Genomic DNA, 22,583 nt, shown 5'->3' on the forward strand with positions numbered 1-22,583 from the left:
TACGCGCTTCGGTAACTCGTTTTCCTTTAGCCCACCTCATCCCTAATCTTACATTAATTTTCAATATTTATTATATTGTTATTTTGAATGTCAATTTTTTAATATCAACGTCACAATCTCATAATTGTTTACTTATATCTATTTTTGACACACATCTATCGTCCACCCATTACTGTCATTCACGTGCACAAATTCATAAGAACAATTCATGTTCACCTTTTTTTTTTTCTCTCAACAATTGAGAGGTAGAAAAAGAAACATATTACTTTTTTTTTCCTTCTCAAATATAAATATAAGAAAAAATATTACACTCTAGTTAAGAAAATTAGTTAATTAATATTTAATTACATCAATTTTTATTAAAAATAATTATTTATTTTTTAACTTATTTTTTTTGTTGAAACTTGGTATAATGATAAAAAAGAATCACTAAAATTAGCCCTTAATATTTTAATAATAATAATATTAAATAAGATAAAATTAGTTGATTTTTTTTATATTTTATGATAAAAAAATGTGTTCTTTTTTCATATAATTAAAACCAGATAAGTATATTATTATTAGATAAACAGGAAGAAAAAAATAGTGAAAAAATGGTTAGAATTGTTGATGCTTGCTTGCTTGCATTGCATCTCTATTCTCTGGCATGCAAGTGTACATGTTTTGTCTAATCTTGTGATATTTTATTTTGTGTACTTCACCCGACACGCCGTTATAAAACTAAGTGACTGCAATTGTCCGAAGTTAAGAAAAAGAAAACAATAGAGACACTACTGTTCCAGTATCACTCAGCGCCAGTGCCTTTTGTTTTCTTTTATGTTTTACTCTGTGTGTGACTGTAAATCGTGAAGGTGGTGGATGTCAACGTGACGGATTCCTCTTTCTGAACTCAAGCAGGTGAGAGTGGCGTGTGTTGCACTTGTACTACCAAAAAAGGTTCTTTGTTTGGTTTCCAAGATATCCCAACTCCTACACAAACTCGAACAAAACACCCTTTCATCCATCCTACGTTGCATCTTCAACTCTGGAACCTCGGAATTGTGTTTGTGAGTAACTGAATCTTATTACGTTGTTTTCTCATCATGAAATTGATTGTCCTTGTTAATTGTTGTTATTATTTCTGCTGAGTGAAGGTGATTAAAAGATAAGACTTTGACTTTGATAATGATTAGTTTGTTTTCTTTTGGTTTCTAATTGATCGTTCAGGATTGTTTGTTCTGTATCGTATGAGTTAAGTACTACTTCAATATTGAATAGGGAAGTTTAAGTTATGGATACAAGATGTTAGAACCAGAAGTTTCTTATTGATTATTGTGTTTGTTGTTAGCTCTGTGGGGGCCATAATCTGATGCTGTTTCTTTACTAATAGGTTGGAAGAGAGAAGGATATAATATTTTGCAATTATAAAAAATTAATTTAATGCTCATCAGTTTTTAGTAAATAATACGAAAAAAAAGAAGAAAAAATCTTGTTTCAAGTGTTGCTTGTAGATTATGTAGATGTAGATAATTGCTTGTGTTTGTTTACTCATTTAATGGAATTCTAGAATAAGACAAAAAATCTTATTCGAAGAGCATGACCTTCTGGCAGTTCAATGTTTCACTGGGAGTTTGGTTCAAAATTGTTTTGTATGAATCTAACTCGTTGCTTACAACTCAGGAAGGCGTGGATTCTTTCTGCAGAAAGAAATGACAACGCTGTCGGATATTGGAGTTGCTGCTGCCATAAACATTTCCACTGCATTGCTTTTCTTTGTGGCATTTGCTATTTTGAGGCTTCAGCCTTGGAACGATCGAGTATACTTTCCAAAATGGTATTTGAAGGGTTTAAGAACAGATCCAGTTCATGGAAGAGCGCTTGTGAGCAAGTTCATCAATTTAGACTGGAGAGCATATCTTAGCTTTTTGAATTGGATGCCAGAAGCACTTAGAATGCCAGAACCTGAGCTTATTGACCATGCTGGATTGGATTCTGTTGTTTACCTGCGGATTTACTTGATAGGGTATGTATGAAGCATTGAGTGAATGGAACTTCAGCAAATCATAATAGAGTTCTAATGTTTTGTGTTCTTATTGTGCAGGCTTAAAATCTTTATTCCTATTGCATTCCTGGCTTGGATTGTTCTGGTTCCTGTCAATTGGACAAGTACTGGTCTAGAAGGATCCCAGATAAAAAACATAACTTCCAGCAACATTGATAAACTCTCGGTTTCAAATGTCCATAGAGGATCTGAAAGGTTTCAAATTCTCCATTCTGTGATGTTGCAATTCTGCTACTCCATCATTATTTGTTCTAGTATAGTCATTTCAAACCTGAATCGTCTCAGTGCCAGATGAATACTTTGGCTAGTATGGTATATTTATGTCGCTTTAGGTTTTGTGTCTAACTAAGAGCTACCTTAAGCTTATCTTAATTGCTTTGCATCTTCTATGTGGCTTCTGTTATATCTAAATTACCTTTTCTTCACATTAGAATCTTTAATTTTAGGTCTCAGACAACATCACTTAATTCACCAAAATCTATTTGGCTATTAGTGATTGTATTTTCTTTGCATCATCTCACTTGTTAACATTGTTTGAGTCACTATTGGGGTGAATATCTTACTATCTGATGATCTAATTTATCTACTAAATTTTGTGAATTTCTTCAGGTTTTGGGGACACATAGTAATGGCTTATGCGTTTACCTTTTGGACTTGCTATGTTTTGCTAAAGGAGTATGGGAAGGTTGCAACAATGAGACTTGGCTTTCTTGCAGCAGAAAAGCGTCGTCCTGATCAATTTACGGTAAAATGGTTTTTTCATCCTTCATTTTTAAGGAAATTATTTAACTATAACTTGTTCATCTTTACAAAGAAGCAATGAATTCTGATTTGATGATTTTATATGTTGGAGGTGGTATTATACTTGGTAGATTTCAGTTGCATATTTAACAGTTTTTTGCATTTTCTTTTATTACAACAGAGCAATCCGATTCTTGTGCATCTTTATACTTAGACAAATTCAAGAAATTTGCTGCAATTGGATTGAATTGTCATACACTAGTGATTAGCATCATACATGTTTTTACTTACAAAAATATATTACACTCAGGTGCTTGTTAGAAATATTCCACCAGACCCTGATGAATCTGTGAGTGAACTTGTTGAGCACTTCTTTCTAGTCAATCATCCAGATCACTATCTGACTCACCAGGTAGGTTCCTCCTGTTTTCACTTACACTTCTCAAACGGTACATTCATTTATTATCTTACTGATTTTGATATTATGCATTAAATGGTTCTATTTCCTAAGTTTCACCCTGTCCTACAAGGTTTCGACATCTTATGACCTGAAGTCGCTTTGTTACTGCATTTCACCATGTTAATTGAATTCAAGTTTACACTTTGAATTGAGTATACATATACTTTATTAATTAGATGTTAAATGAAAATTGGCATGTTTGGTTTTAGAAAATGTTTTTTTTTTCATTTCTTGTTTTCACTAGTAATTACAAAAAATCACTTTCCACTTTGTTTTATATTTTCAATTATATGGGAAATAGTGAAAGCAACAAAGTGTAAACAAGGTGGTATTTTTGTAATTATTGACATAAACAGTATAGTGTTGTTCTTAAGACGGATCATAGTTTTTTTTTGCATACAAATTTTGAAAACTTTCAGAATTATCGTTGTATTTTTTATTTTTTATGGTAGAAGTAGTTTGTATCAGTCTATTTATTTAACGTTTATGCAGGTTGTTTATGATGCCAACAAACTTGCTAAGTTGGTTGAAAAGAAGAAGAAGTTTAAAAATTGGCTTGTCTACTATCAAAATAAGCTTGAAAGAACTTCAAAAAGACCTGAAATAAAGGTATTTAAATATAAGTTGATATTCCCTCCGAAATTTATCATAACAATCTAGGTTTTACTTGCGCTTTCCCTATTGTATGTTTTTACCAGACTGGTTTCCTTGGTCTTTGGGGAAAGAAAGTGGATGCTATTGATCATCACATCACTGAAATTGACAAGTTGTCAAAAGAAGTAAGTGTCATATTCATATATTTTGTTTTCTTGCAGAAATTTTATCACATCACACATGCTATTAATTTCTTAAAATATAATTTTTCATGCTAATATTAATATAATGACAAACTTAAGAAAATTATTCTTACATGGGAATCTGACTTGAATTTTGCATACTTCATTTAAGGCTAGGATTTCCCAAACATCCTTCTAGAGTGCTAGTTTCTTTACTTTATCGCATGTGCATGAGTGTTATTCTGCTATCATCAAGAAGTTAATTTCTCATGTAGCAGCTTTTCTTTATCTATCATTTAGATTGAAACAAAAACTTTTCTGAATGCTCGCTAGAACTTGTCCTAATCAAGTTTGGACTACAACAAATGATGAAGGAACCTGGTTAATTCAATTTCACTTGGGCCAATATCAGCATAATAGGTCCTTTGTAAATAGCCATATTGTGATTTCATTGCTTTTGTTTTCTTTCTTTAAGAATTATCTTGATGGTCAGAGGTGATTTTGCAGATTGTTGAGGAGAGGGAAAATGTCACAAATGATCCCAAGGCCATCATGCCCGCTGCATTTGTTTCATTTAAAACAAGATGGGCTGCTGCTGTTTGTGCACAAACTCAGCAAACCAGAAATCCAACACTTTGGTTGACCGAATGGGCTCCAGAGCCACGAGATGTATATTGGCGAAACTTGCCAATTCCATATGTTTCCCTCACTGTCAGGAGGTTAATCATAGCAGTGACATTCTTTTTTCTCACTTTCTTTTTTATGATCCCCATTGCATTTGTTCAAACTCTGGCAAGTCTTGATGGAATCCAGAAAGCAGCACCATGGCTGAAGCCACTTGTTGACATGTAAGCCTGATCTCATGATTGGAACTCTCAAGATATAATTTCATTTGCATCACTGGAGATACTCATTCAAACATATTTCATTCTGCAGCCCTTTCATTAAGTCCTTCATTCAAGGTTTTCTGCCCGGTATTGTGTTGAAGCTATTCCTCATCTTCTTGCCAACAATATTGATGATCATGTCTAAATTTGAAGGCTTTGGATCTATATCTTCTCTGGAGAGAAGATCAGCTTCTAGATATTATCTTTTCAATTTTGTGAATATATTCCTTGGGAACATACTTACTGGAACAGCATTTCAACAGCTGAGCTCTTTCATTCACCAACCAGCCGACCAGTAAGTCATTCAACATAGAGAACTTGGTTTTTTCTTCTTTGTAATTATTTACTTTGTAAATTGGCATTATTATATTTCCTGTGACCTGTGTTTTGGGTGCAATTTAGTAACCATGTGCTAGTTCTCAACATATTATGTCACGTGAAAATGTCATTAATTCTGGATTCACTTCTACTATTAAAAAATAATGGTCTTATACTCTACTATGAAATATTCCTTTTAATCAACAATATTTTTAACATTATTGATCAAGAATTTGTCTTTAATTTATGCAATGCTGATAAAATTAAGCACTCTTGTAATACTTTTGGCAGATATCCTGTAACAATTGGCACTGCTATTCCTTTAAAAGCAAGTTTTTTCATTACTTATATAATGGTTGATGGATGGGCCAGTATAGCTGCAGAGGTTTTGATGTTGAAACCGCTAATTGTTTATCACTTGAAGAATTTCTTCTTGGTGAAAACTGAAAAGGACAGGGAAGAGGCCATGGATCCTGGGAGTATTGGTTTCAACACTGGAGAACCTCGTATACAATTGTACTTTTTGTTGGGTCTAGTATATGCTGCAGTGACACCTGCTGTTCTTCCTTTCATAACAGTTTTCTTTGGCCTGGCCTATCTTGTGTTCCGTCATCAGGTACAGAGATGTTAAATTTATATATGCACGTTTACGATTCTGGTGCCATTAATCATTCATTAAAAAATGCACACAACACAGTTAACACCATAATGGCTTATACATTAATCCCTATTATACATTAGCACCGTAGTGGTTTATACATGAGATGAAGACCCTGTACCTTCTAATTGTTTTCCAAATGCAGATCATTAACGTATATAATCAGGAGTATGAGAGTGGTGCAGCATTCTGGCCTGATGTCCATTTCCGTATCGTGATGGCACTGATTGTCTCACAGATAGTTTTGATGGGACTCCTCACCACCAAGAAAGCTGCTTCATCAACTCCTTTTCTCATTGTGCTCCCAATACTAACCATATGGTTCCATAGGTACTGCAAAGGCCGTTTTGAATCTGCATTTGTTAAATTTCCCTTACAGGTATGTCAATTTGTCTTTTGTGATTAGTAATTCTTTGAACAGTTTGCATTGATGGTAGAGTCCCAGTTTCTGTTTTTGGCTGTTTATTAGTTAGATATAATTGAAACCGTCAATATATCAGTTTTGTTCTATAACATGTACTCTTGCCAATTTACTATGTATGGTGTCATGACAAAGGTTTAGATACATTAAAATGTTGTGCATGTTATATGGTGAATTAGCTGTACTTCATGTATCATCCCTTTAGTTTAATCTGAATCTAAAGAATAGATTTGAGCACAATGCTAAGTATCATGTAAATCAATTTGGACTTGGTATACAAGTTTCCTTTTTCATGGAATTTTGATGTTGCCTTTCCAAACTGTTTATGCAGGAAGCAATGATGAAAGATACATTAGAACGGGCAACAGAACCTAACCTGAACTTGAAAGGTTATCTTCAGAATGCCTATGTTCACCCAGTTTTTAAGGACAGCATGGATGACGATGATGACGAGGAAGATAGACTCAGTATAGACTTGGAAACTGAAAGTGTGACTGTGCGCACAAAACGCCAATCACGAAGGAATACACCATTGCCAAGCAAAAATAATGATGCATCATCTCCTTCTCTGTCTGATGGTATTGGAAATCATCCAGAGCCTTAAGGCAAAATGAGATAACTGTACATTCGAATTTAGGTCAGTATTTTCTCAACAGACTAGGATGATGTGCAAGTGCAAATATAGTAAGTTGCATCACTTGACAAAGTTGAGGAAGATGGGCTATCTCTTGTAGTGACTTCTGCTGAAGCAATTGTTTTGAAGTTTTTTCCAGGCCGATGTAATCGCTACATGTAGACTATCTGGAAGATATTTTTGTAATGCTTAGGATTTTGTTGAATACTAGTGAATTTGCTTCCTTATTAGATGAACAGAAGAGGTTGTCTTTTAAGACCTGTACATTATATTGCAAGTTACATAGATTATATACATATACATTATATTACACTTGGGAATATTGAAAGTTACCTGAAAACTGATTGTAGATGGATTAAGCTCTACCTTATCTGCCATTGTGAATGTTGAAGGAAAAAAGAACAGAATAGGCATCAGTTGGAGAAAAAGTAGTAGTATTGTTGCATTTGTTCTTATGGTTTCTTTTCTTTCTTGCCCCAATAGGTTCAAGGAACCATGCTGAAGGTGGTTTTATTGGAATTGATGTTGTTGCTTGTTGACTCATTGGCAAATGTATCAAGTTGTCAAGTCGTATTCGATAAGTCAGAGTATCGTTCCCGCGGAGACTAGTTTAATACTTGGAAAATTTTGTAATTTTTTACCATCTAAACTAAGAAATGAAACAATAAGAACATAATAAGAACATGAACTTAGCATTCAACAACAAGGATAAAACAAAACAAAGCTATAAACTTGAAGTGTTTTTGGGTTTTTAGCAAGGTTTTTAAAATCGGACCGGTGAAGGTACAAATTCAAGGTTCAATGGTTCAATCATGGTTGAGATGTTTTTATATTTTTTAATATTACATAATATTTTAAGTAATACAAAATTTAGACTTGTAAAATATTAGGACCTAAAGAATTATAAATTAGTATAAATGATTAAATTATATGTTTTATTGATAAAAATTAATAATAGCAAACAAAATAATTGATACATATTTTAAATATTCAAATTATGTATTTTTATTTATCTTTAAAAAACATATTAAATAAAAAATTAAAAAAATTAAGAATACCAGTTCGATACTGATTCTCTATGCCGGTTCAACTCTGATTTTGGGCCGATTACCAATTCTAAAATATCCTACTTTTTAAGAGTGTCCGGATCGGTGACTAGGGCAGTTTTTGGTTGGACTAGTTGAACTGAACGGTTTGGTTTTCAAAACATCGGTTTTTAGATAAAAACACAATACAATGGTATGGAAATCAAATAGCGAAGGTTGTTAGGGTTAAAGTCTCTCTTAAATAAAGAACAAAATCCAACTTGAGATTCAATGTTAATATCGCTCATTGATCAAAAGTGGTATTTTAATTTATTTATTTATAGTGACTAATGTTAGTTGTTAATTGTTAGTTTTTTGTTAATAGAGGGAATCAAACCCACGACCTTTCCCTCCCTTCCTTCTCCTTTTAAACCAACCTTATAACTCTTAGTATTCTAATCCTTAATTCCTTAGGTAAAAATGATCTTAAGTTCTTCCATTAAATGCCAATCCTTTTAACCCAGTGACCCATCACCTTGACAGAGTCGATCATTGATTCAATTTTTTAATCTGCACGTCAGAGATGTGGTGTGAAGCTCAGCGAGCACGAACTCCCTCTACTCCTCGTTGCGATGACAACGATGAACTTGTGAGTCATTCTCCAAAGGCATTATATTCAGGTCCAACTCCTAGTGCATGACCCTCTCGCTATTCAATTATTTCAAGTCCATCTCCCTCTTCATTATTCTCATTGATGGCACCCCAATGCTTTTGCACTCTAACTCCATTGGAGCAAAACTTTTAAGAGGTTTGCTTTGTTGGACACAGAGATTAACATAAGGCTTTTTGCGGATTCTTCTCTCCATCTCTTCATAATGGCTACCATGTTGGATGTGATTGTGTTATGTTGGGAATGAGATGGGTTAGTGAGGAACACTTCAAACCAACACCATGTATTTATTGTCAATGAAACAAAGATAAATTGAAAGATAAAATAAGGCTAAAATATGTTTTTAGTCCCCCAATTGTATTGGAGGTTTTGGTTTTTAGTCCTCCAACTTTTGTTTGGCCGTTCTTTGTCCTTAAAGTATTCATCCCCACTGTTTGGGAGCTTTGTTAAGTGATGACCCGTTTGAGGTGGTGAATTAGTGGATGCCACATGTAAAATTATAAAATAGAAATTTTATTTATTTTCACTTATTGACACGTACGCACCATCCACTCTTCCCATTCCTCCACCCCAAGCGCCACTTTGAGTCTCGGTGTTGTCTTCACCTTATTCACCATTGTCGAATTCAACAACTAGTACAACGTCGGTGTTGATGCACACTTTTGATCCAAACTCCGACAAGCCTCGACGAGCATTCATATGTTGTTTAAGAGAGATATGATTCTAGAAAATGTGAATTTGAGTCGTCGAACGGATGGGGAATGTCCTCAATTAGGTGCATTGGCATGACAGTTTGGCTCTCCATCACTACCAATGAAAATGTGTCATTGGGGAACCAAAAGCGCTGACTATAGTCCTCAAAAAAATTAAAAAACAAAACGAAAAAAAAACATTTTTTTGCAACATGAATTTTGTTCCATGTTGATTTCTCCTTTAATTTTTCTCAAAATCCAAGCAAAATCATAATTGTTTTCTTTTATTTTATTCTTTGTGAAATTCTAGCAGGTTTTAAGAGTTCTCCTATTTTCTCGGCATAGATATTTATGATCTGGTTCAGTAATTGATCAATGTTACTACCCCACTTGTTTTAGAAAATTTAGATATGTAAAAAGTGTGCCTTTGCAACGTGCGGGCTTGCTAGAGAGAGAAAAGTGGGTGAGAGTGAGAGAGGGATGAAGAACATGTTCTTGAAATAAAATAAATAAAAACATTTAGTTTTAGTTTTGGTTTGATAATTTTGCAATGCCTAACATGTTTAATAGATAAGGCATTTGCATTGAATGTTTTGGACTAGGCATGCGTGTGATATAGTATAAGTCTTTTTCATGATTAATGTTGATCAAATATGAAGTATTCTAGTTCTCTAAGTTTCCTAAGAACTTACTTCTACTTGAAATTTGGCTAGAAGCATTGAATTAATCGATTGCCTACTTTGGTAATCGAGAGCCCAAGCTTGTTTTAGAAGAAGGAAGGATTTGTAGCTTAGGATAATTGATTACTTCATTTGATAAGTGATTACCCAACACCTAGAAACAAAGAAAAGCTCTTTGTGTGATTCTATAATCGATTACTACACATGATAATCGATTATTTAGACAATACAAAAGAAATAGAGATACTCATACTGAAATGAATTAATCGATTACCCCTTTCTGATAATCAATTATCCAGTTTTTGGAAATGTAGAATAAAGGAGATTGTAGAAGTAAGCTTCATGATGATGAATCAAGTATGATTCAAGAAGTTTTGATGATGACAAAAAGCCCAAAAGAATGATGTCAAGATTGAGTTAACAAGTTCAAGATCAAGATTAAAGAGAAGACATCAAGAAGAATCAAGATTCAAGAGAAGATGAATTCAAGATTCAAGAGAAGAAACCAAGAAGCAACAAGTCAAGACTTCACAAGGGAAGTATTGAAAAAAGATTTTTCAAAAACCAAACATAGCATAGTTTTGTTTTACAAGAAAAGTTTTCTCAAATTTTTCTAAGTTACCAGAGTATTTACTCTCTGGTAATCGATTACCAGTGATAGATTTTGATTTCAAAAAGTTTTAACTGAATTTGCAACGTTCCAAATGTTTTCTAAATGGTGTAATCAATTACAATATATTGGTAATCGATTACCAGTGTATCTGAACGTTGAAATTCAAATTCAATTGTGAAGAGTCACATCTTTTCATAAAATGCTTTGTATAATCGATTACATGTTTATGATAATCAATTACCAGTGACAAGTTTTGAATAAAAAGTCAAGAGATGTAACTCTTCCAATGGTTTTCTCAAGGTTATAACTCTTCCAATGGTTTTCTTGACCAGACATGAAGAGTCTATAAAAGCAAGACCTTGACTTGCATTTTATGTACTTGATATAACTTTTGAATAACTTCTTGAACATCTTTTGAGAAATCTTGAAACCTTTCCTATTCTTCTTCCTTTTCCAAAAAGCTTTCTAAGTTTTCTGTTTTCCAAACCTTGTTCTTCTACAGAAAACAAAAGTGTGCTATATCTTTTCATTCTCTTCTCCCTTTGCCAAAAAGAATTCAACAAGGACTAATCGCCTGAATTCTTTTTGTGTCTCTCTTCTCCCTTTTCCAAAAGAACAAAGGACTAACCACCTGAATTCTTTTGTGTCTCCCTCCTCCCTTTTCAAGAGAATTCAAAAGGACACAGTCTGAGAATTCTTTTGATTCTTCTCTTTCCCTTAAACAAAAGATTTCAAAGGACTAACCGCCTGAGATATCTTTTGTTTTCCCCTTTACAAAGATTCAAAGGACTAACCGCCTGAGAATTCTTTGTCTTAACACATTGGAGGATACATCCTTTGTGGTACAAGTAGAGGGTACATCTACTCGGGTTGTTGCAACTGAGAACAAGAGAGGGTACATCTCTTGTGGATCAGTTCAAGTGGAGGGTACATCCACTTGGTTGTTCAAAGAGAACAAGGGAGGGTACATCCCTTGTGGATCTTTGCTTGTAAAGGTTTTTACAAGGTTGAAAGAAATCTCAAGGACCGCAAGTTGCTTGGAGATTGGATGTAGGCACGGTTGTTGCCGAACTAGTATAAAATTCTTGTGTTTGTCTTCTTCTTCCTTACACTTTTAATTTCCACTGTGCACTTTTAATTATCGCTTTTACTTTTGGTTAAGTTTCAATTACTGTTCTTTACTTTCTTAACTTGGTAGTAAAAACCTAATTAAATCTAGTAACATTAAGAAGGATAAGTTTTAATTAGTCAAAGTACATTAATAATTAATTCAACCCCCCTTCTTAATTATTCCAAGGCCACTTGATCCAACAGAGATTTTGACGAATTAATTGATTACCTAATTTTATAATCAATTAGATATGTTTTAATTGTCAAAACTTATATATACCCCTATGTAACCTTTGAAAATGATTATTGATGCGATTAGTCTTGAAGAAAAACATTTCAAGAGAGTCCTGTAAAATGATTGCACTAGATTTAGTTTGAAGATTGAAGTTGATCAAATAATCATTCATTCTACCATCATGAATTGACCATCTTGTGAAGAAAACTTGAAGATAGTGAACATCTACACATTTCAAGTGTATTCAATCCTTATATTTCATTCTTTTAGATTGGGTTTCTTGGTTAGGGTTACCAAGAGGGTCAAAGAATTGATAGAGTTTCAATTCTGAGTCTTTCTATTGTAGGGTTCATGAGAAAGATTAGAGTTCTATTAGAGAATTGTGTGTGCATAGTATTTGTACTTGTTTTCTCTATATAGAGGAAGTTCTAAGAGGACTTAGAACAACTGGATGTAGGTCCTGATTGAACTGAGCAAGTATAAACTCTTGTATGATTCTTTTTTCTCTTAACTCTAAGTCTTGAATTAATTTTGGCATTGGAATTGATCTCAAGGGCCATCATACAAGATTCTATTTTACACATTTTATAATAATTGAAGTTTCTGGTTTATAATGATCCTTTGAAGAAACTTTAATGGATTTGAAGGGGATGTTTTAATCTGTATTAAGAATGATTTGGGAAAGATTTTGAAAAAATCTATTCAAGCCCCCTTTCTAGATTCCCGCCTGATCCAACAAAGAGGTCATTCACTATATATGTGAGTGTAAAGCTAAACCGAGATCCTCAACATTAAAGTTGACATGGAGAAAGCTTATGACAGGGTTTGATGAGACTTCCTCCAAGAGACTCTAAAGGACTTTGGTTTCCCTCCTAAGGTAATTCAACTAATTATGTGGAGAGTTATTGGCACAAATCTCCGTGTCCTTTGGAGTGGTTCTAAACTAGATAGTTTTTCTTCAGCAAGAGGACTTTGCCAAGGTGATATGCTTTCCCCATACCCCTTTGTTCTTTGTATTGAGAAGCTAGCTTTAAAAACTCATGAGCTAGTGCAGACGAACCAGTAGAACTCTATTTCCCTATCCAGAGGGGCCCCTCCCCTATCTTATTTGTTATTTGCCGATGATATTCTCCTTTTTTGTCGGGGAGATGAGGATCGAGCCAGGTTAGTTGAGAAAACCCTTTTTGATTTTTGTGTAGCTTCAAATTTAAAATTCAATCTTCAGAAATTTAGATTCATAAAGTCCCCAAGGGTGTATACAACTATTGGTGACAATATTAAACACATCCTAGGGATTAGTTGTGCCAATTCGATTGGTAAGTACATGTGGCACAAAGATCCTGCAAGTAGAGTTGTTGCTAATGATTTTCACCATGTGGTGGATAAAGTCCAAGCAAAGGTGGGTTCTTGGAAGAGTAAGCTATTGAATAAAGTGGGCAAAATGTATCTAGCCAAGTATATCATTGCCTCCAACCCAATTTATACTATGCAAGCTTATTGGATTCTCTAATCTATCTGCCTACATCTAGAGGACCAAATTTGTCATCGTTTCTTTTGGTCTAAGAATGGAGATAGCAAGGGTTGGAACATTGTACCTTTGAAAGTCCTCACAAATCCAAAATATTATAATGGATTGGGCTTCAGAGATACCAAGACAACAAACATATCACTCTTGGGTAAGTTGATTTGGAAAATTATTCATGATGTTGAAGAACCTTGGGTTCGAGTTTTATAACAGAAATACTCGGGTGCCAATTCTATACTCACCGTAAATTCGGCAAGGGGACCTTCTCAATTTTGGAACAATATTATCAAATATGTGGGCCATCTTTGTGAGGGATTTACTATCAATTTAGGGGAAGGCTCATCCTCTTTCTTCTACTCAGATTGGATGGGGTCGGGCTTGTTAGCCCCTTCTGGGCCTTACATCCATTTTGTTGATACCCTATTGAAGCTAAATGACCTTTAGGAATGTTGCTCATGGGGCCTTAGGTGCTTGCTTACCTAGATGCCTAGTGAGTTAACTTAGAGCATCCATCTTGTTCATGTATTAGTTAACCCCATTGATATCGACTTCTTTACTTGGAAGGGCCACGCCTTGGGGGTGCTATACAATAGCTTCGGCCTATCTTTGGTTGTTGAGAGAAGATCTCCATTACCTTGATCCCATTTGGAAAAAACTCTAGAAGCTAGCTATTTTGAAGAAAATGATCTTCCTCATCTGGCATATTCTAAATTCTACCCTCCCAACAAACACTAAATGACTTCAATGTCACTTGGAGGATTCGAGTGCTTGTATGAGAAGTTCAACCCCTATTGAAGATGTTTTCCATGTGCTCTGTAACTACCCACATTCAAGAGAACTCTGGATTTGGAGTGGTATCCCAGTAAGCTGAATCTTCATAAGTACGAATCATAAGTCATGGTTTCATGCCATTCTTTCCTATAAGGACTTGTTCCTTATTATCTCAGTCTTGTGGTGGGCTTGATGTTGGCAAATAATGTTATTTTTCTATTGATCACTGGCACATTAACTTTGTTTTTTGCAGGATCAAAATCACGTACACCGAATTGGTGAATATTGGTGTTCAGCAAACCCCTAGTTAAGCTTGGACCTTGCCCTACCTACTTTCTCTAAACTAAATGTGGGCATGAGCTTTATTCCTAGCACGGGCTTCATGGGGATTAGAGGGGTTATCCGGGATGGTGTTGGCAGATTGTAGTTTGGTTTCTCCACTTGCATGGGACTTGAAGATCATATTATGGTTGAACTACTGGCAGTAAATCATGGTCTCATATATGCTTGGGATAAGGCTTGAGAAACTTAATTTGTGAGACTGACAATAGTGATATTACCACTGTTAGAGATAGGGGGAGCAACATAAAGACTTAGCCTTGATGTTTGAAGAAGCTTTGTCTTTTACATGCCCAACTCTCTTGAGTGGAATTTGTATTGATTGTTGTATTGTGTGTTGCATCTTAGTCTCTATCATTTCATATGTGCATCATGCATCATCATGTAGGCATAAGAAAAAAGTTTCTATAGTTAGAAATTTTCTTTAGTGTTTAAAAGTCTTTGTTTTAATCAATTACAGGTTGATCGTAATCGATTACACAAGTGTTTATAGCTTGCAGATAAGTTTTTCGTATCGGTTTAATCGATTACAAGGTAATCATAATTGATTATACAGTTCTTTTTGAGACAATGATTGATTTTTCAGGAGTCTCTACTTTAATCAATTACTAGGTGATATAATCATTTGCTTCTCTCTTAAAAGTGTTTCTGAAGTGATCAAGAACACTTTAATCGATTACATCAAGAATCTAAATGATTACATTGTTCTTAAAAGTTTTCCAAATTTTGGGAAGAATACTTTAATTGATTGAAATGATAATATAATTGATTACTTCTTTGAAATAATTGATTACATTGTATATTCAATCGATTACAAACGGTTATAACTGTTTTCTCTATAAATAGCCACATTGTGTTCTCACTTCAGTGTGAAAAAAAAATAAGTGTGAAATTTGTATGAGCTTAAGTAAGTGATAAAAAGAGAAGAAAAAGTGCTTAGATATAGTGTGACTCAACTTCTAATCTTTGATTATGAAGATCATATTGTGAAAACTGTGTTGTGTATTTCTCTTGAGTTGAAGAAGGTACTCATTCATTCAAGCAAGGATCTTGCATATGATTGATCAGGTTGTGTCTTTCTTTGACTCTACTTTTCGTGTGGTTTACACATTGTCAGTATATGCATGAATTTCTGAAGGCATGCCAGAATAGGTTTTTCTAGTTTGTGCTAAGGGTAGGTTTTTCTTAGGCTCTTATTCATAGAGGACCCTAGGGTTGGGTACCTTAGTCTCCTTTTCTGGGGTAGGAATTGAGATTGCTTGTAAGAATTCTATATGCATAATGAAAATCTAATTCGGGATGGATTAGATAATTGTATTAGCTTCTTTAGAGATAGAGAGTGAACCAGTATAAAAATTGGTATACTTCTTCTCTTGGTCTTGTCTTTCTTTCTCATTATGGTCTTGATTAATTTACTGAATGCTAAAGAAAATATTTTTTGAAGAAAGAACTTTAGCAAAGGATTTTGTGTAAAGGATGATTGATTAAATATTGGTTTATCAAAAGTTTGTGATATGATCTGTGGAAAAGAAGTTTTTTCTTAACTCTGATTTTAAAAAGTTTGGTTTGATTTAGAAACCAATTCACCCCCCTCTTGGTTTGTGAGCTCCATCACCTTTTTCAGCCACAAGCTTCAATGTTGTTTGTGAGAGAAGCTTATGTCTTCATCGTCATCCAGATATTCTTCGTCAAATTATGGACATCATGGAGGGGGATTGGGACTGCTCCATTATTCATATTTCACTAGTTGCTAACAAGGTGGCAGATACCTTTGCAGGCTGGAGTTCACACAATGATGAGGGAGCCATGGAGAGGCCTTTCCCTCCAAATAATATTCTTACGGCTCTAGGTTTTGATTTGGCCTACATTCGTTAGTCCTTTCTTGTTTTTTGTTTTGTTTTTTTTTTCTTTCAAATGTACCAGAAAATACATAAGAAGTCAGTGACAAAAAAAACACACTTGACAAAATCCCAAAATAGAAAAAAGAAGAAAAATCATCATGACTTGTCACCATTCCTTGGGGAAAAATTTTATGGGTTAACTAAGTTTTTAGTCCCTTAATGCAGAAGGAAATAACACGAGAAGGAGGGGTGAATTATGTTTTTAGAAATTTAAAACTTTTTCTAAGACTAAAAACTCATTTATCGCTTGATGTAGATAGACATAAAAATGCTTAGAGATCAAACTTTATCAGTCAATGAGAAAAAAAATTTCTTTGTAAAACAAAAGAATATATAAGATCTAAAAACAAATTTAGACCTTTTTTCAGTTAAAGCAATAAAGAGAAGCACACAAAGAAATATATTGGTTTGTCTCAAACCCGAGACCACGTCTAGTTCTTGGCAACCCACCAAGTTTCCACTAACTTATCAAAGTTACAAGTACTTTTCACTGCTGCTTCTTGCACTTATAGATGCAAGTTCTACCCCAAGATTGACTTTAACACGATATTCTTTGTCCTACCTAGCCACTGCTGGCTCTAAGCAAATCAACAAGATTTGTTGGAAGTTTGCACACTTACTAAATTTGTGATAGTCTTACAGATGGATACATCACTCAACACTTTTAATCTTTTCTTGCAAGGTATACAAAGTGTTTTGAGAGCTTAGTATCTATACAAAGTTTTAAAGAAATCTTTACAAGAGAGAATGAAAGAATATGATCGTGTAGATGATTTGTGTCTTGTTTCTTCAAAGCTTCTTCTATATATAACCTTCATCTTCAAGTATTTGTTGTCTTATAACAGTTGGATTCTTCACTCTCTATATACATGTTCCTTCTTCATGCAAAGTCCATGCTAATAGGCTAGCGTGTTGTACTCCAGCAGGGAAGTCATTTTTTTTCATCATAGTAGGTTTGCAACAACAAAGCGCACCTTTTGATAAGGATCAATATCTTCCAGATTGTGGACTTCATTTATTCTTCATAAGAATTTGACAGATCCTATGAGAATGTTTTCTACATTAATGAATCTTAGACACAAAGAATTAAGTGAAGGTCTTAAATGCACTACCTAAATGCTATACTAGATTGTCTTATGAAAGCATTGTCTGAAAATACAGACGAACCAATATAGATCATGATCTAATAGCATATCATACACAATTTTTATCATTTATATTTATTTGCATCTAATCTAAATAATTAGGAGTTTTGATTTGTCTTTAAGACATAAATGTCTTTTGAATTAACAATCTCCTCTTTTTTTATGATGTCAAACAAACACAGATGTAAAAGTTAAAGACAAAAATATGCTATATATGATGATAGTTAAGTGCAATGTCAGTCTTATCAGATGCAATATAAGAAATGTAAAAAACATAATGCATCATAAGACTTTGGGACGAAGTCCTCTAATTAGAAAACTCATTTTATTCATCGAAAAAGCATATCACATATAGAGTAGATGAATAGAAAAAGAATAAGAGTTTAAAGATTTTTAGAAAATTTCCCTTTCATGATGCCCCCCCTGAGTTTGTGCATTTTCTACTAAGACTGCATTCTTTTTCTTTTTACTTCTCCCTCTTTTGTTTGGCAGCTTCTTCTTCGTTTTCAATCTTGTGAAAGAAATCATCTCTAGATTCATCATCAGAGGAACTGTCCATTGGTGTTTTAGAAAACTTCTAAAATAAGAATTCCCTAAGCATTTTCCATCTTTTGGCTTCTCTTTTAGCATGAGCCCTATCATGAAGAGCTCTAACAAGCGCCTCCCTAGTTCAAAGTAGTCTTTTCTCAAGAAAATGTACATATTCCAAGGATGGAGGAGGGCCATCATAGAATTCCATGGCCAAATCTTTAGCAGCAACAACAGGTTCCTCATCATCAGAATTCACTTTTTCTATAATGGGTTGGACTTGATGAATGAAAGTGAACATGGAGTTTGGAAGCTCAACAATAAAGGAGAAACTACGCTCAGACACAGTAGCAAAATCTTGCTTCTATTGGTAGTCTGATAGCAACGCTCTGTCTTGTGATGAACTTCTTCCGACGGTGGCTTCTCTTCAGGTTTCAGACTAGAGCAGTGAGCTCCTAGTCTATAATACCTTTATAGAGCTTGCCAATCCTTGCTTGAAAGCTCCCTCTTTTGATGCAGTGCAACTACTTCGTGCTTGAAGAGTCTGCCTGGTCAAGCTTTGACATAGTGTCTAGGGGGTGCATCTTCATTAACTTCAATCAGCTACTCTTTGCCCTTGAAGCAATCTACCTTAGGATTTAGTACTAGCTTGTCTGTAATGCCCTCCATTAAAATAACAACCCGTACTAAAAGAATATAAAATCTCACAATTATAATAATAGGAAAATACCTCATGTATAATAAATAAAGTCAAATAAATAAGTTTTTACATAAGTAAAAATATTATCCTCAAAATATGGGCATCTAAACTAAATGAATACTAAAAATATAATGAAAGTGATCGCATTCAACGTCTTATTTTGAAGTACTAACTAAGCTAAAATTAATGTAACTAAGTAAACTATATCTTGAAGTCTCCTCAAACTCAACAACTTCTTCTTGGTGTTCTGAAAACAACACTTATAATGAGATGATAATCCCATAGAATAAAATAATTGACAAAAGTTTGCAAATAATGTTGTTCTCAGCTGACGAGGTAATCCAAAAAATCAACCATGAAATCTGCAATGAATTTAAAATAAGTTTATATGTGTATATATTTACACACCAATAAAAATCATATTAAACAATCACAATTCATGAAATTTTGAATAAATAAAATATTTAAATAAATAACAACATCTCAACGCATCCAAATAAATATAACAAGCACAACTTAGTGATTCCCAGAATCACAATTCTTTGGTTCCAAGAACCAATGTCGATCTCAGATTCTTCAAAGGGTCTATGAGCTCATATTCCATGCAATGACATCCCACTGCCTTCTCCATCATAGACGAAGGTATCTAGAATCACTTCCGCATCCTAGATGGAGGTATCTATAATAATTTCATCCCCTTCCCAGATGGACTTATGTATCGTATTATCTCATAATAAAATGTACATCATCATCCCTTCCTAGAAGGTGATGATCAACTCACAAAATTACAAGAATATTATTGTAAAAAAAAAACTAACAACAAGAGGAGAGAGAGATTAATGTAAGGACTCATATATAATTAAATATATTTTGAAAATAGTTTTTCAATCATGACAAAAATTACGGAGCATGTTTCTCAATAAAAACTGAAACATTTTTGTCTTTGTGAACATGTTTCCTATTTCATTTGTACACTTCAACAATCATTAGTCCCAACAAGTTAATGATAAGAGAGAAAGACGATGCTACCGTCAGAAAGAATGTGTCATTAATCTAATAAACTAGTCATATTTAAATGTTCCATTATACAGAAGTGATGTGTCATTATTTTGTCCTATTTCTTAACCCTTTTTGTCACCATTTTAATTACTGATTAGCCTTTGTTGGATCAAGTGGCCTCAGAATAATTAAGAAGGGGGAGTTGAATTAATTATTAATGAACATTTACTAATTAAAAATCTATCCTTCTTAATGTTACTAGATTCAATTAGACTTTTACTATAATGTTAAGAAAGTAAAGAGCAGAAATAGAAACTTAATCTAAAGTAAAAATGATAATTAAAGTGCACAGCGGAAAATAAAGAGTGTAGGGAAGAAGAAAACAAACACAAGAGTTTTATACTGGTTCGGCAACAACTCGTGCTTACATCCAGTCCCCAAGCGTCCTGTGGTCCTTGAGATTTCTTTTCAACCTTGTAAAATCCTTTACAAGCAAAGATCCACAAAGGATGTACCCTCCCTTGTTCTCTTTGAACAACCAAGTGGATGTACCCTCCACTTGAACTGATCTACAAGAGATGTACCCTCTCTTGTTCTCAGTCACAACAACCCAAGTAGATGTACCCTCTACTTGTACCACAAAGGATGTACCCTTCAATGTGTTAAGACAAAGTTCTCAGGCGGTTAGTCCTTTGAAACTTTGTGAAGAGGAAACAAAAGATATCTCAAGTGGTTAGTCCTTTGAAATCTTTTGTTTATGGGAAAGGGAAATATCAAAAGAATTCTCACACTGTGTCATTTTGAATTCTTGGAAAAGGGAGAAGGGAGACACAAAAGAATTCAGGCGGTTAGTCCTTTGTTCTTTTGGAAAAGGGTGAAGAGAGACACAAAAAGAATTTAGACGGTTAGTCCTTGGCGAATTCTTTTTGGCAAAGGGAGAAGAGAGACACAAAAGAATTCAGACAGTTAGTCCTTCGTTCTTTTGGAAAAGGGAGAAGAGAGACACAAAAAGAATTCAGGCGGTTAGTCCTTGGCGAATTCTTTTTGGCAAAGGGAGAAAAGAATGAAAAGATAAAGCACACTTTTGTTTTCTGTGAAAGAACAAGGTTTGGAAACCAGAAAACTTTAGAAAGCTTTTGGCAAAGGAAGAAGAAGAAGAAGTTCAAGAAGATGTTCAAAGAGATTCAAAGGTCGTAAAAGAATATATGAAAAAGTTGTAATAATTGTTGTACAAATGCAAGTCAAGGTCTTGCTTTTATAGACTCTTCATGTCTATGTAGAAGCAAAGCTTCATGGTGAATCAAAGATGATTCAAAGGTGTTTTGATGATAACAATGATGATAACAAAAGATGATGACAAAGGTGATGACAAAAAGCTCAAAGATCAATCAAAGAACAACTCAAGTGAATCAAAGATCAATCAAAGAACAACTCAAGTGAATCAAGAAGATTCAAGGTTCAAGATCTCAAAAATCAAGATCAAGATTCAAGACTCAAGACTCAAGAATCAAGAGAAGGCTTAATCAAGATAAGTATAAAAAGTTTTTTCAAAAACCGAGTAGCACATGGATTTTTCTCAAAACATGTTTACCAAAGAGTTTTTACACTCTGGTAATCGATTACCAGATTGTTGTAATCGATTACCAGTAGCAAAATGGATTTGAAAAAGTTTTCAAATGAATTTACAATGTTCCAATTGATTTCAAAAAAGTTGTAATCGATTACAATGTTTTGGTAATTGATTACCAGTGCCTTTAAACGTTGAAATTCAAATTTAAATGTGAAGAGTCACATCCTTTCACTAAAAGCTTTGTGTAATCGATTACACTGATTTGGTAATCGATTACCAGTGGTTGTTTCTAAATAAATCAAAAGATGTAACTCTTCAAAAAGGTTTTGACTTTTTCAAATTGGTTTTAAGTTTTTCTAAAAGTTATAACTCTTCTAAATGGTCTTCTTGACCAGACACGAAGAGTCTATAAAAGAAAGGCTTTGTTTTGCATTTTAAATTAATTCATTCTATCAATCAATCTTTTCCAATTCATTCTTTACACAAGCAAGTTTTCCACATTGATTTCTGAGTCTCTTTGAACTTCTTCTTCTTCTTCCTTTTGCCAAAAGCTTTCCAAAGTTTTCTGGTTTTTCCAAACCTTGAAAACTTGTGCTATTAATCTTTTTCATTCTCTTCTCCCTTTGCCAAAAAGAATTCACCAAGGACTAACCGCCTGAATGCTTTTTGTGTCTCTCTTCTCCCTTTTCCAAAAGAACAAAGGACTAACTGCCTGAATTCTTTTGTGTCTCCCTTCTGCCTTGTCAAAGAATTCAAAACGACACAGTCTGAGAATTCTTTTGATTCTTCCCTTTCCCTTATACAAAAGTTTTCAAAGGACTATCCGCCTGAGAATTCTTTTGTATCCCCATTCACAAAGTATCAAAGGTTTAACCGCCTGAGATCTTTGTCTTAACACATTGGAGGGTACAACCTTTGTGGTACAAGTAGAGGGTACATCTACTTGGGTTTGACTGAGAACAAGAGAGGGTACATCTCTTGTGGATCAGTTCTAGTGGAGGGTACATCCACTAGGTTCAAAGAGAACAAGGGAGGATACATCCCTTGTGGATCTTTGCTTGTAAATGGATTTTTACAAGGTTGAAAGAAATCTAAAGGACCCCAGGTCGCTTGGGGACTGGATGTAGGCACGGGTTGTTGCCAA

General features: G+C 34.1%; 1 protein-coding gene across 2 annotated transcripts; it reads left to right on the forward strand.

Annotated features, from left to right (window-relative positions):
• The first annotated feature begins 594 nt into the window (after positions 1-594).
• Positions 595-7,246, forward strand: LOC100790932 (calcium permeable stress-gated cation channel 1). 2 transcript variants are annotated; one of them, XM_006605626.4, is made up of 12 exons: positions 595-1,046; positions 1,660-2,002; positions 2,081-2,236; positions 2,651-2,786; positions 3,093-3,194; positions 3,735-3,851; positions 3,941-4,021; positions 4,526-4,866; positions 4,955-5,200; positions 5,515-5,839; positions 6,027-6,260; positions 6,634-7,246. In XM_006605626.4, exons 2-12 carry the CDS (start codon positions 1,689-1,691, stop codon positions 6,904-6,906), a joined length of 2,325 nt encoding a protein of 774 aa, XP_006605689.1. In that variant the 5' UTR covers positions 595-1,046; positions 1,660-1,688; the 3' UTR covers positions 6,907-7,246. The 2 variants fall into 2 exon arrangements, with proteins under 2 accessions (XP_006605689.1, XP_003555683.1); XM_003555635.5 differs by having other exon boundaries at positions 601-1,046; positions 1,664-2,002.
• Positions 7,247-22,583: the final 15,337 nt, after the last annotated feature.

This window comes from Glycine max, chromosome 20, assembly GCF_000004515.6.
Source record: "Glycine max cultivar Williams 82 chromosome 20, Glycine_max_v4.0, whole genome shotgun sequence".
Lineage (NCBI taxonomy): Eukaryota > Viridiplantae > Streptophyta > Magnoliopsida > Fabales > Fabaceae > Glycine > Glycine max.